A 15,000-nucleotide genomic window follows, 5' to 3' on the forward strand; every position below is an offset into this window, starting at 1 on the left:
ATAGACGTTCCAAATGCAGGGACTGGTTTACCTGTTAACAAATCAAATGGAATCGTCTCACCTGTTACGGACTCGGCTATTGGAAAGTCCTCTGATGATTTTGCTGAGACCACTGGTGATGAACCTGCTGAGACCACTGGTGATGAACCTGCCGAGACCATTGATGATGAACCTGCTGAGACCATTGGTGATGAACCTGCCGAGACCACTGGTGATGAACCTGCCGAGACCACTGGTGATGAACCTGCTGAGACCATTGGTGATGAACCTGCCGAGGCCACTGGTGATGAACCTGCTGTCACTTTGGAAAATGTTAATCCTGAGCATGATGATGCCGAATTCCCGTCAGCAGAAAATAGCGAAACTGTCCCAGTTACTGCTCTCACTCCATCACCGGGTGAAGCTGGAATCGCAGGAATCAATATTTTGCAAGAGACTCCTATTCTGCTAGATACCGCCACACCATCGGAGGTTGTTGCAGTCGGGGGAAGCAACATCGCTGCATCTGCTGATGCTGTTTCTGTTTCACCAAATCCACAGATTATTGCTGTATTCCTCAAAGCAATGTTCCCACGGTGGGAGAGCACACAGATGTTACAACTAGTGCAGGTCCGTGTGCCAATATTGATGACAGTAGTGACATGCAGGATTATACAAGCTTGTGTGATTCGGAAATTAAAACTGACTCTGACGAATCTGACCTGGAGGAAGCAAACAGCCAGGTGGCAGCAATGGAGAAGCTTACCAGTCTAGGTCATACTTCCCCTGAACAAATACGACTTTTCTTGCAAAATACGTACAGGAAACGCAGTATAAACCTAACAGAATACTTTCCCGATTTACCGTCCTTCCTTGAGTGTGCTCAGGCTATTATACGCAGGCCTGACTCATTCAACTTTCGTCAGACACATTGTCACCGTTTAAGAAAATTGATCGCCAAGACGAAAAAGACTCTAAGTTAATTCATGGTGAGTTTCAAGATTGGAACAGTAAATGTCAATGGTGGTGGAAGTTCACTCCGCCAGATCCAGATCAAGCAGCTGATAAACGCAAACGGTCTCGACATAGTTTTGTTGCAGGAGACCCATGCCGTCAGATCTGTTCAGGCCCAGTGGCGACTCATTATGGATAAGGAGTGTTTCTTTAGTAACAGCTCCTCGTCTAAGGCAGGAACCATGTTTGTCTTAGGGAAACATTTCCAACCATCCTCGCTTCAATTTGCGAATATCATTGATGGCCATCTTGCCTCTGTGACCTTCTATCTCAATCAGGTCAAGTTTACAATCCTTAATGTGTACGCTCCAAGCAAAAATGGTGAGCGGATCTCCTTCTTTGCTGAACTGAGAAAGTTCCTCCAAACACTGGATCTGCAGACTTGTCTAATTATTGGTGGCGACTTTAACTGTACTGTTAATGCCTCATGCGACCGAAACGGGCCGGAACCTCAACCATGTACCGCAAAACCTTTTGCAAATATCATCGCAAAATATAATCTCCATGATGTCTGGCGCTTGCAACACCCTTCCGAACAATCCTACACATGGTGTCGTTGTTCCAACAACCACATCTCACTTGCGAGGCTTGATCGCATTTATGTAAATTCTCACCTGTTACATGGAGTTTGCAAATCTGACATCGTGCCTTCCGGTTTCTCCGATCACTCCCTAGCTCGAGCATTCGTTCAACTCTCGAAACCGTGTCCAGGGAGTTCTCACTGGAAATTCAACAATAGTTTAATAGAAGACTTCAATTTTATTCAGGCTTTTGAATCTTTCTGGACAGATCTCTTGGAACGGAAGTTAAGCTGTTCTGTTAACCCACTGGTGTGGTGGGATCTAGTAAAAACCCAAATCAAAGGTTTCTGCCAACAATACCAGAGCTTCTCAAAAAGGGCTGATTATGAAGCAAGGAAATTATTGCAATCAGAGATTTTACATCTTCAGAGGGTCACAGGACAAAATAATAATGTGCAAAGAGCCTTAACCGAAAAACAGTCTTTATTGAAAGAAATAACTGAGAGGAATGCACGTGGTGCCCTAGTTCGGATGAGGGTGCAGCACCTTAACGAGACAGACATACCAACTAAGTATTTTTTTTCCTTAGAGAAACGCCTCCCGAACAAACAGCTCTCTCAACTGCGTTTGGCAGACTCATCCATCACTTTCAACCTATCAGTTATCAAACTTTTCACAAAGGAATATTTCTCTAAAATATACTCGATGGAGCAAATAAATCCTGTCAGTGTCGCCTCTATCTCCGTAGGGCTGCCAGTGTTGTGTGAGGGTGGACGTTCCTACCTGGAGGGGCCCATTACCTTGGACGAACTTGGCGCCGCTCTGCACAGCCTTGCTGTTGGGAAAGCGCCTGGATTGGACGGACTTACAACTGAATTTTATAAGAAATTCTGGCATCTACTGGGTCCCGAACTCCTCAACACCTTGAACGCAAGCTGCCAGCTTGGAGAGCACCCTCAGAGTTGCCGACGGGCTATTCTCACCCTCATTCCAAAGAAAGGAGACTTGCTCTATATTAAAAACTGGCGCCCAATCTCTTTGCTATGCACAGACTATAAAGTATTCTCAAAAGCCCTGGCATCGCGACTTACTCCTCATCTCTCCTCATTGTTGAAAGAAGACCAATGCTATTGTGTACCCAAGCGCTCCATCTATGACAACATCTCCCTCGTAAGAGACATGATTGAATTGTGCAAAGAAAACCCCACAGATTTGGGACTTCTTCTCCTTGATCAGGAGAAGGCCTTTGACCACGTCGATCATCGGTACCTCTTCAAAGTGCTTGAACGGTTTGGACTTGGTCCGACCTTCATTTCTTACATTAAGATACTGTATAACAATATCTCTAGTGTGCTTAAGATAAACAATGGACTTGTTACACCCTTGCCTGTCAACAGGGGAATTCGACAAGGTTGCCCCCTCTCTGGCTTGCTCTATGCTCTCTCCATCGAACCCTTACTGGGTTATCTGCGTGCTAGACTAACCGGGGTTGGGTTTTCTCATCTTGAACGGCCCATTAAGGTGCTGGCATATGCTGATGATGTGTGTGTCTTTGTGCGGAACCTCAATGACATTAACTTTGTCCGTTATTGTCTATCCGTGTTTGAAAAGGCTTCTTCAGCCAAAGTGAATTGGGAGAAAACGAGCGCCATTTGGCTTGGTCCGTCATGTCACTCGGCACCCAAACTTCCTGCTCCTCTTGCATGGGCCACTGATGGCGTGAAATACCTTGGAGTGTTCTTGGGTAATGACGCCACAGTAGCAAAGAATTGGGCTGGTCTGTTGGGTCTTGTTGAAGGAAAACTGCAAAAATGGAGAAATCTGATAACACAACTGTCTTATCGTGGAAGGGTCTTGGTGATCAACAGTTTGGTGGCCTCTACCCTATGGCACAGGTTCTTTGTGCTGCACCCTCCGGTAGTGTTGCTTCAACAGCTCCAGAAGTGCTTTGTGTCTTTCTTCTGGGATGGAAAGCACTGGTTGCGACCCGAGGTCCTCAGCTTGCCACTGACCGATGGAGGCCAAGGCCTGGTTGACATAAAGAGCCGGTTAATGGCCTTTCGACTTTCGGTTGCTCTACGCATGCTGTACATGCACCCCTCTCCACCTTGGGTCGACGTCGCTCGTCGCCTTTTGCAGCAGGCGGGGAGACTAGGCTATGACCACGCTATATTCTTGATGGATCTCTCGCATCTTGATATGTCTCCCCTCTCCAGGTTTTATCAGAGTGTACTAAACGCATGGCGAACTCTAACGACAACAAGAGCTACGCATTCGTACACAAAGCAAATGTTCTTGATTGAACCTTTGTTTTACAATTCAATTTTCCATGATATGCCTGCTGATAGGTGTCTCGTTCAATGCTTTGTCGCGAAGAACATAAAATCGGTCGCCGATCTTTTAAGCCCAAATGGCAGTTGGATTGGAGCTGATGCATTGGCAAGCCTGGTTGGCATGCGATCCTCCAGAGTTGTGGCACGTATGCTACGCTGTGTGCTTCATACCTATGTACAGCTTGCACCTAACTGGGAGCAAGTCCAAGCAGACAACGAACAAGGTGCTTCTCCTGCTACCTTTCCTGAACTTATTTGCAAGTTTTCTCTTGCCAACTCTCCTCCGTGTACCCCCTTTAGCATAGGATTCAATGGGTTTCCTAAACAAAAATACCTCTATTTGGGTTGCGTAAGTTTTCTTTTGCAAGGGCAAATGACACAGCGGAGGGTTCGATGGAGAGACCTCTTACCTTGTTCCCCCCCATATTTTCCTAATTGGAAAGGATTCTATCATCCTCCTGTGCCGCCACGACATGGTGACCTCCAATGGAGACTTGCACACTGGATCCTCCCTTCTAACCACTTGCTGCACCGCTTCTCAAGTCTCCTAGCAGATGAATGTCCCTTTTGTAAAAGGCCTGAAAACCTCTTTCATATTTATGTTGAATGTCAACGGTTGGCTCCCTTATTTATCTTTCTTAAGAATTGTTTTGGCAGGATTGGTTTGGTTTTCAACACTTGTGTTTTCATTTATGGCTTAGACATCTCACACAAGAATTTGAATGATGTGTTAGGTAATTTCCTGCTTGCACAGGCAAAAATGGCAGTGTATAAATCAGGGAAAAGAAAAGTTGATGATCTTGGAGCTAATGAGGAAAATGCCTTGTTCTTGTTTAAAAATCTTGTGACGAGCCGTGTAAAGTTAGACTTTGCCTTTTTTCCATAACAGGAAGGCTGCCACAGTTTGAGACCAAATGGTGCGTGAAAGAAGTCATTTGTAAAATCCTGGAGAAACGTTTATTGTTTTGTGAAATGTTTTGTGCATAATTTTACTGTATTAATATTTTTTTTGTTTGTTTCTCTCCTTGAAATGAAAATGTGACCCCTATTTGGGGGTTTTCTTTTCTATTTTTATAATAAAAAGATACAAAAGTCAAGTCTCTCTCTCTCTCTCTTTCTTTCTCTTTTTCTCTTTCTCTTTCTCTTTCTCTTTCTCTTTCTCTTTCTCTTTATCTTTCTCTTTCTCTTTCTCTTTCTCTTTCTCTTTCTCTTTCTCTTTCTCTCTTTCTCTCTCTCTCTCTCTCTCTCTCTCTCTCTCTCTCTCTCTCTCTCTCTCTCTCTTTCTCTTTCTCTTTCTCTCTCTTTTTCTTTCTCTTTCTCTCTCTCTCTTTCTCTCTTTCTCTCTTTTTCTCTTTCTCTTTCTCATTCTCTTTCTCTTTCTTTCTCTTTCTCTTTCTCTTTCTCTTTTTCTTTCTCTTTCTCTTTTTCTTTCTCTCTTTTTCTTTCTCTCTTTCTCTCTTTTTCTTTCTCTTTCTCTTTTTCTTTCTCTTTTTCTTTCTCTTTTTCTTTCTCTTTTTCTTTCTCTTTTGCTTTCTCTTTTTCTTTCTCTTTCTCTTTCTCTCTCTCTCTCTCTCTCTCTCTTCTCTCTCTCTCTCTCTCTCTCTCTCTCTTTCTCTCTTTCTCTCTTTCTCTCTCCCGCCTCATCTACATTCTCAACAACCCTCGCAATTTCGGTTCAATCACACAAACTATTGGGTCTCACTCAGCCATGATCTTTCTTGGGCAAGCCACATTTCAAAGTTGGTCTCCAAAGCCAGTCGCCGACTGGGCATCCTCCTTTGTGCAAACTCCTTCCAGGGCACACCTGAACTATCCACCTACAAGGCTTTCATCTGCAACTTGATGCAGAGCTGCTCTCCCCTCTGGAGTGGCTCCTCTGCGTCACATCTTGCTCAACTTGATGCTGTGGAAACCAATGCTTTCAAGAAAATTGTAATCGCTAGCAATTAAGCTAAATCTATGGGCCTATCACGTCGCCATCGCCGACAGGTTTGGTGGTCTCTCTGTCTTATGTGTTATTCTGCTTAATTTCGGGTCTTTTACCGTCGTCCATCTTCATGCTTCGTCCCCCTCTCCGCTCCCCGCAGACATCTGAAGGACCCACATGGTCCACCAGCAATCGCCTCCGCATGAAACTGCCACAATCCAGAACCACTGCACACCTCCACTCATTTATTCCTCTTTTTCTCTGCCTTCCATGCTCTCTTCAATTTCATTTTTCCCACCAGGTCTTAAAGACTGCTGTTCACCACCATCTCGTCATCCCCCATCCATAACCATGATTTTTTTTTTGTACACCCATCAACCACTCCTCTGAAAACTTTGCATATGCATCCACCTTGTCTATCCCACTTGTATTCCCACCAACCCCTCATCGTTATCTGCATCCCATGTTTGTCCATCTCCGTCTGCATTCTCCCTCCGCCCCGCGATTGGCATTCCCCATTTCTCCTGCTGTTGGCTGCACCGCACGTGTATTTTTGTATCACTGGTTGATGGAATGAGGGTTATGTGATTTAAATGGAAACTAATTTTTTTTAATGTTTACATTTGAATAACTAATTTCCTTTATAAACTATTTTTCGAGGACAATTTGTCACAACCTATTCAATCACAGCAAGTGTTCTTAATTTGATTTGTTAAAAAGTGATACAGACAGACACTGACATATATATATATATATATATATATATATATATATATATATATATATATATATATATATACTAGCAGAAGTACCCGGCATTGCCGGGCGGGGGAGGAGAGGGGGGAGGGGAGGGGAACGGGGGGGGGGGGGGATTTTTTTTGTCATAGCGTTTCATAGCGTCATAGCGATTTTTTTTTTTTCATAGCGTCATAGCGATTTTTTTGTTCATAGCGTCATAGCGATTTTTTTTTCATAGCGTTCATAGCGTTTCATAGCGTCATAGCGTCATAGCGTTCATAGCGTTTCATAGCGTCATAGCGATTTTTTTTGTCATAGCGTTTATAGCGTTCATAGCGTTCATAGCGTCATAGCGTCATCACGTGATCGCTCTGAGTGAATCAGCGCCCACCTGCTCTGATTCCATTGATTCCGTGCGCTGAAATGCGCTGAGGTAAATATGAATAAAAAATATGGTTCGTCAAATATTTTGAGTTCGGCCATGTTCGTCCCAGGCTCAATGGCCATGTCTATGCCAAATATCAAGCACGTAAGCCTCTCCGTTTAGGAGTCTATCGGTAACATTACACACACACACACACACACACACACACACACACACACACACACACACACACACACACACACACACACCACACTTGAAGCAGTGAATGGGATTTATTAATAAGAGCAGCCATGTCTCACTGTGCAGTGTGCAGGGTGGAGGAACCCTCGATTTCTGACATATGCCAAAATTATTTAATGGCTCGCCACCACCTCCCTTCCCCTCTCCCCTCCCCCTCACCCCATATTTGTCCTTTCCTTTTCCATATGTATCCTATATATCTACTTCCTCTTCATTTCTGAGTGCTATCTTTTCCCAAACCACTTTCCTGCCTTTTGCATTCTTTACACACTCCCCAACCTTTCATTTTCTTTCTTATCCTCCCCTTTCCATTCATTTTCTATATATGTTTGGAAATTTATCCCTTCTCTATCCCTGCAGACATAATAAAGAGAAATGGCCTACTTTTGCTATCTCCAAACAAAGTATATTGTAAGCTTTCTCCTCTTGATGTATTTTGCAGCATTTACGATCCCTGAATAAGCAAGAGATCGAGGTTCAGCTGCAGGTGTTTGACGTCGGGCGTGATGGTGATCTCTCGGAGTTGTCCCAACGACTTGGCGATATAAAAGCTGAAATGGAATATCCTTGATCAAGTGAATATCGCGTTTTTAACGTCTTCTCTCGTGGTGCTCCAGAACCCCATCAAGAGAAGTTAATTTCACTCTTCTTAGTATAGGGAGCTATATGTTGGTTGCCATCTGACATATTTCACCTGGCCTTTGTGTGACTAACATGTATCGATTGTTTTTACTGGACAGACTCAGCTGAGCCACTCTTTGGAATACCGAAAGCACAGTCACCTGCTATGTCGGAGACGTTCAGTGGTGCAAGGTCTTGATGAAGCTAATTCGTGTAATGATTTGATGTTTTAACACTTAATCGTGTAGAAATGTTTTTCTTTTGTATGATTGTTTTCACTAATGGGCATCGGTAATGAGGTTATACTCAGGATGGTTGTTTTGCATGCCAGCGTCAGCGTCGCGTTGCTGTTCAGTTTGAAACTGCTAAATTCAAATGAGCTTGGAGGGCAGGAGGTAATTTTAAAACTACTGCAGTTAAGATTTTAGCGAAACATGTAATTGCTTACTGTCTGTTCCTCTGGAAGGTGGAAAGGGATAAAGTTTGGGCAAAATTGCTGATTATGAGGAAGGTCAACGTTTGGAAAGCCAAATCCGAATGAGCATGGCAGAGATAATATTTTGAGCAGCACGGTTGTGAGTCCCAGTTCACCTGGAAAGTGGGCAGATGAAGCGATCACATTAACGAGGATGTCGGAAATGTTCTAAAAATGCAGTTGCTCTTCCTTAACATGTTGGTGCACCAGCGCTGAAGATGTTTTCCAAATTATCTGGAATGGGGTGAAGGACACTTCATCCGAGCAGTCGTTCTTATCGATCATGCAGCACCTCTTGCTTGTCCGGAATGACTACTATGTCAGGTGAGTTGCCATAGAATGCCGTGCAGGATATGCTTTTGTTGCTTTGTCTACATCCATGTGAGTAGTGGATCACTTGTGTGGAAGCTTCGGGCATACATTTTATTCGATTATTTTACTCGCTATTTCCCTTATTTTTTCCTCTACCTTTTCTTGCATTTTTTAATTTATTTTATCTCTCCCTTTTATCTTGTCTTTTTATTATTACATTTCTTAGAATTTGTGTTTTGAAAGATATTATAATTATCTTAACCTTCCTCTGCACCTTTCTTTGCTAGTGAAAGAAAGGGAGAAGATAATTATAATATCTTTCAAAACATAAATTCTAAGAAATGCAATAATAAAAAGACAAGATAAAAGGGAGAGATAAAATAAATAAATAAATAAAAATGAAATTATAAAGTTGATGCTTTAAGATAAATGCAGAAAGTTTCTATCAGAGAATACAATTAGTTACACAAATATATCTCATTTACATTTTGATGCTTGACACTCATGAGATGAAATTAAATTCATTTTCAGGCTTAAACCCTAACGGAATCATGACTATACTCCACATTTAGTGGTCCCAATTATTTCAAATCTTCTTTTGTGGTGGGCCGGGGAAAGTTATTTGCCCGAGCCTTTCACGAAACGGCTGGCCAGGTATTGATTTCGAATGAAGGAGGTAGCAATTTGGTATTTGGCCAGTGTGCCAGCAATACCTCACCTACTTTTCACAAAACACCTTAAGATCTCCAACATCGACCAGCTCATTCTAGCTGCAAAGCACCAATCCTACAGCTTATCGTCGACTCTGCAATCAAACTCTAAACAGCTCAAATGCAAGTACGCTACATGTGCACCGAGCTGCTGAACTTGTAACCAAAAACATTACAAAAACATGATAGTTTGACATAGCATATCATATAATAAATATGGGCCAAGACAGTCAACGGCCCTGCCCGTCATATGGGCAACATTGCATTCACACATTGCGATTTTACAAAGCTTCTGCCTATTTTATGAACTAACACATACTGGAATTAGGTCGGCGTCGTCATCATCATAAACATGTTCAATGCAGGGCATCGGTTCTGCCAAAGCATTTTCAAATTGGAACAGCACTCGGGAGAGCGCATACCTCCAGCAGGCTGAACAATTTACATTTTGTATTCCGCTGATAGGCCGGACCTGCATCTGGACCTAAACCAAAATCTAATCGACTTGTTCTTGCAATCTACCGACTCATCCACCAAGTTTTGTTATAACTCTCCCGCAACATTTTTGACCCCATCTCTCAATTGTGAAGAAACACTTTAACAATTCTAGCCTCTGGATCCAGATCCGGATTATGAGCAAAATCGAATCAATTCGTCCTTGCCATACACCCAAACTGTCCACCAAGGTTTCATCCGAATCTGACCATAACCTTTTGAGATACCCTGCTCACAGACTGGCAAACAAACAGGAGTGAAAACATAACCTCCGTCCACCTTTGGTGGTGGAGCTAATGAGGTGGGGGTGAGACATGTGGTAAGTGACTGAGCATACTCAGTTCGTGCAAACTGCAGTCCAACCACAATTTGTGTCGTGCAGAGAGTGCTAAAAACCACTTCATGAAATGTTTCAAGTTTTCAAAACGTTATGTTATCTTGGGAATTGCTTCTCTAAAATGTTTTACTGTTGTGTTAAAGCAAACAGGAGAAGTTGAGATCATGCCAAGGCAGCTTAGAAGCAAAAGATAGAATAATAATAAGAAAAAAATTGGCTGTTTATCTCTTTGCTGACTTAGTTTTGTGATGCTTTTTGCATGTTAGTTGTCTTACTATAGTTAGGAAAACATGAGATTCTGAAACATCATCTGAGAGAAACTAAGAAAACATTATGACTCCATCTCAGCAGAGATTTTAAAATACTGTACCATCATGTTTGTGTTATATGAACGAGTCAGCCAATTTATTTCAACGTCATCCCAACATCCCCTGGCCACCTCATCTCCTATTGTTAGACTTGCAGCCAACCTGCATAAAGCTTTTCCTACCATTCCTTCCCTGCTACATTAAGGGTCATCTTCAGTATTGGAGAGCGATATATATATTATATATATATATATATATATATATATATATATATATATATATATATATATATATCACTATGCGACCTTCATATCATCAGTGGAGAACCGCCAGCAAGGTGTCCCATACAGCTGCTGCTCCACCTTGTTGGGAGCGATAAGCACCGCCTGCCACACGGTAACGTTATCTCTGGTATCCACTCATCATGTGGAGTCGACCTGGTTGCGGTTGGAAGTTACTAATGATGGTATCTGTAATCTGATTCTCCAACCTAATGAGCGGACAACATGACGTCATCGCCATGCATGTCCGCATTGCCTGCAAAGCTCCAGAGGAACCATCTAGCAGTGCGTCATTACGGATTATAAATTCAGATACTGTCACAAGTGCATGCAAAACTCACAGTTACCGACCTGGTTTCGCCCTTGTTGGGGCTTCATCAGGGCAACGCAGTGAGGCTTCCATACACTTGTAACTCTGTGAACCTTTCGGTTTTTATATCAGTCACTATGCGACCTTCATATCATCAGTGGAGAACCGCCAGCAAGGTGTCCCATACAGCTGCTGCTGCACCTTGTTGGGAGCGATAAGCACCGCCTGCCACACGGTAACGTTATCTCTGGTATCCACTCATCATATGGAGTCGACCTGGTTGCGGTTGGGAGTTACTAATGATGGTATTGAAGGAGCTGCGCTCCAACGCGAGTCGAAAGAATTGACGCGACCAAAGACGGAATTCGTCCGAGTTGCTTTATTGAAACAAAACAGCTCAGGTATTCTGACAAGCCCGTTTATCGGGCAGCAATATATATACACATTTATGTCGGGAAGTTTGCCCGGCAAAAGCTATACCGGGCATGCCCGGGTGTCAAGGGCGAGCCTTGGAAAGGCGAGTCTGGACCTGCCCGGGCGTGTTTGGCTGCGGCCTGGCAAGTCGAGGCTGGGCGTGCCCGGGCGCTCTGGGCGAGCCCTGGAAAGGCGATAGCGGGCATGCCCGGACGCTCTGGGCGAGCCCTGGAAAGGCGATAGCGGGCATGCCCGACGCTCTGGGCGAGCCCTGAAAAGGCGATAGCGGGCATGCCCGGACGCTCTGGGCGAGCCCTGGAAAGGCGAGAGCGGGCATGCTCGGGAAAGACGAGACCGGGCGTGCCCGGGAGGTTCGGGCGTGCCCGGGAACAGTGAGTCCGGGCATGCCCGGGAGAGGCGCGTCTGGCCGTGTTCTGGCCGGTGCAAGGCGATTGTGTGCATCCAGCGGTAACCGCTACACACGCCCCTCCAGAATCGACCTGCACCGGCAGGGTCAATTTAAGGGGGGTCCGGATGACCCGGCCGAAGCGACCCATGGAGGGTCGTGGGGAGGGGTCCGACGTGGTGGTGGGTGGTCGAGCGGGGGGAACTGTGGACGGGGGGCGGCCTCGCCGCGGAGGAAGGGCCAACCGTGGTGGTCGGTCGACGTCCATGTGCGCCGGTTTGAGGCGGTCCACAGAAATCCGGTCCGGCCGGCCGCCGAAGTCGACGATGAAAGACTTGTCGTACGGCGGCCGGAGTGGCCCCCGGTGCGCGTCATGACGCACAAAGACGTACTCCGCTGTGCGAAGCGCCGGGGGGACGTAGGACTGGGGGCCACCGTGGCGGGACGTCGGCACGGGGGCAAATCGTCGGGCGGCCTCCTGGAGGTCCGAGCGCTGGCGAGCGGCGGACCAGGGACTGGTAGCGTCGGGCACGAATTCGCCCGGGACGCGGAGCGGCTGGCCGTAGATGAGCTCGGCGGCGGACGCCTGGAGGTCTTCCTTGGGGGCCGTGCGAAGGCCCAAAAGGACCCACGGCAGCCGGTCGGCCCAACCGTCGTCCTGAAGGCCGGCCATGTGTGCGGCCTTCATGGAGCGGTGAAACCGCTCGCGCAACCCGTTGGCTTGGGGGTGGTAGGCCGTGGTGCGGTGCAGCGTGACCCCCAACGAACGGGCGACCGCGCCCCAAAGCTCAGACGTGAACTGTGGGCTGCGGTCGGACGAGATGTCCGCTGGTGCGCCGAAGCGCGCGACCCAGGTGGCGATGAACGCCTGCGCCACGTCGGCGGTGGTGGTGGAGGCGAGGGGCACAGCCTCCGGCCACCTGGTGGTCCTGTCCACCATGGTGAGCAGGTGGGTGAACCCCCGCGAGGGGGGCAGGGGACCCACCAGGTCCACGTGGACGTGGTCGAAACGCCGTTCAGGCACGGCGAAAGGTGCCAGCGGGGCCTGGGTGTGGCGGCGGACCTTGACCCGCTGGCAGGCCGTGCAGGCGTTGGCCCAGTAGCGGATGTTTCGTCGAAGGCCGTGCCAGACGAAACGCGCCGACACCAGCTTCTGAGAAGCTTTCCGGCCCGGGTGAGAAAGGCCGTGGATGGAGGCGAAGATGCGGCGCTGCCAGGAAACGGGCACGATGGGGCGAGGCTGGCCCTGGGAGACGTCGCAGAGCAGGACGGTGCCCGCGAAGGGAATGTCGGCCAGGCGGAGGCCCGTGTCCGCCGCACGGAGTGCCTGCACCGAGGCGTTGGTGGTCTGGTCGGCCGCCATGAGCGCGAAGTCCAGGCCGAGGTGGACCGCGTTCGCGCTGGCCCGAGAAAGACAGTCGGCCACGGCGTTGTCTTTGCCGGCGACGTGCCGGATGTCCGTGGTGAACTCCGACACGGCGGAGAGGTGGCGCTGCTGGCGGGCCGACCACGGCTCCGTGACCTTAGCCATTGCGTAGACCAACGGCTTGTGGTCGATGAAAGCCGTGAACGGGCGGCCCTCCAGGAGGTGTCGGAAATGGCAAACGGCCAGGAATAGCCCGAGCAGCTCACGGTCGAACGTGCTGTAGTTTAACTCGTTCGGCCGGAGTTGCCGGCTGAAAAAAGCGAGTGGCTGCCAAACCCCGTCCACCCATTGCTCATGGACGGCGCCCACCGCGTAGTTGGAGGCGTCCGTAGTGAGGGCAATGGGCGCGTTGAGCACCGGGTGAGCCAGCAGCGTTGCGTCGGCGAGGGCCCGTTTGGCGCTGGCGAAGGCCGCGTCCATGGCCGCGGACCAAACAATGTCATGCTTGGCCGGCTTGCCCCAGAGGGCCTCGTAAATGGGCCGCATGAGCTGAGCAGCGCGGGGCACGAATCGGTGATAAAAATTCACCATGCCGAGGAACTCTTGGAGGGCCTTGATGGAACGGGGACCCGGGAACGTGGTGATGGCCTCGACCTTGGTCGGCAGCGGCACGGCCCCGGTCTTGGTGATGCGGTGGCCCAAAAAGTCAACGGTCGTCGCGCCGAAGTGGCATTTGACCGGGTTGACAATTAAGGCGTGCTCGCTGAGGCGACCGAACAGTGTTCGGAGGTGGAGGAGGTGCTCGGCGCGGGACGTGCTGGCGACGAGGATATCGTCCAGATAGACGAAAAGAAACGGCAGGTCGCGCAGCACGCCGTCCATCAAGCGCTGGAACGCCTGGGCCGCGTTCTTGAGGCCAAACGGCATCCGCAAAAATTCGAACAGGCCGAACGGCGTGATGACGGCCGTCTTCGGGACGTCGGCCGCCCGGACAGGTACCTGGTGGTAGCCCCGTATCAGGTCAATTTTCGAAAAGATGACCCGTCCCGCCAAACGGGCGGAAAAGTCCTGAATATGCGGGATCGGGTACCTGTCGGGGGTGGTAGCGTCGTTGAGACGGCGGTAGTCGCCACACGGGCGCCATCCACCCCCCGGCTTTGGCACGATGTGCAGTGGCGAGGCCCACGCGCTATCGGAGCGCCGCACGATGCCGAGGTGCTCCAACGCGTCGAACTCGGCCTTCGCCATGGCGAGCTTGGCCGGGTCGAGGCGGCGGGCCCTGGCGTAGACCGGCGGGCCCGTAGTGGGTATGTGGTGCTCGATCCCTTGCCGCACCGCGACGGCCGAAAACGTCGGCCGCGTGAGGGCCGGGAATTCCGCGAGCAGGCGAGCGAACTCGTTCGCTGCCGGGAGGGCGCACGCCAGTTCGGTCGGCGCGGAGCTGCTCATCGTGCACGCCAGGGAGCTGAAGGTCTCGGCGTTGACAAGGCGACGACGTTTGACGTCGACCAGCAGCCCGTGCGCGCAGAGGAAGTCGGCGCCCAGCAAAGCCATGGGGACGCAGGCGGTCACAAAAGTCCATTGAAAACGCTGGCTGCCGAAGCAGAGGGTGACGACGCGTGGGCCGAAAGTGCGTATGGCCGAGCCATTAGCAGCGACCAAAGAGGGGCCGCAAACGGCGTCCCGCCTGTCCTGCTCGGAGGCGGGTATGACGCTCAGTTGGGCGCCGGTGTCACACAGGAAACGCCGCCCAGACGCTTTGTCCTGAATAAACAGCAAGTTGCCCGAGTGGCCGGCGCTCATGGCTGGGAATGAACGCCGGCCCGGC

General features: G+C 48.7%; 1 protein-coding gene across 1 annotated transcript in view; it reads left to right on the top strand.

The window, feature by feature from the left end:
* Window positions 1-15,000, top strand: part of LOC137425496 (protein diaphanous homolog 2) — a 525,447-nt gene that overhangs the window by 132,914 nt on the left and 377,533 nt on the right. The window contains exons 10-11 of the mRNA XM_068113997.2: window positions 7,580-7,698; window positions 8,441-8,557. Of these exons, the coding sequence (XP_067970098.2) occupies window positions 7,580-7,698; window positions 8,441-8,557 (236 nt within the window). The remainder of the gene's footprint in view (window positions 1-7,579; window positions 7,699-8,440; window positions 8,558-15,000) is intronic.

This window comes from Myxine glutinosa, chromosome 4 (assembly GCF_964187855.1).
Source record: "Myxine glutinosa chromosome 4, kmMyxGlut1.1, whole genome shotgun sequence".
NCBI lineage: Eukaryota > Metazoa > Chordata > Myxini > Myxiniformes > Myxinidae > Myxine > Myxine glutinosa.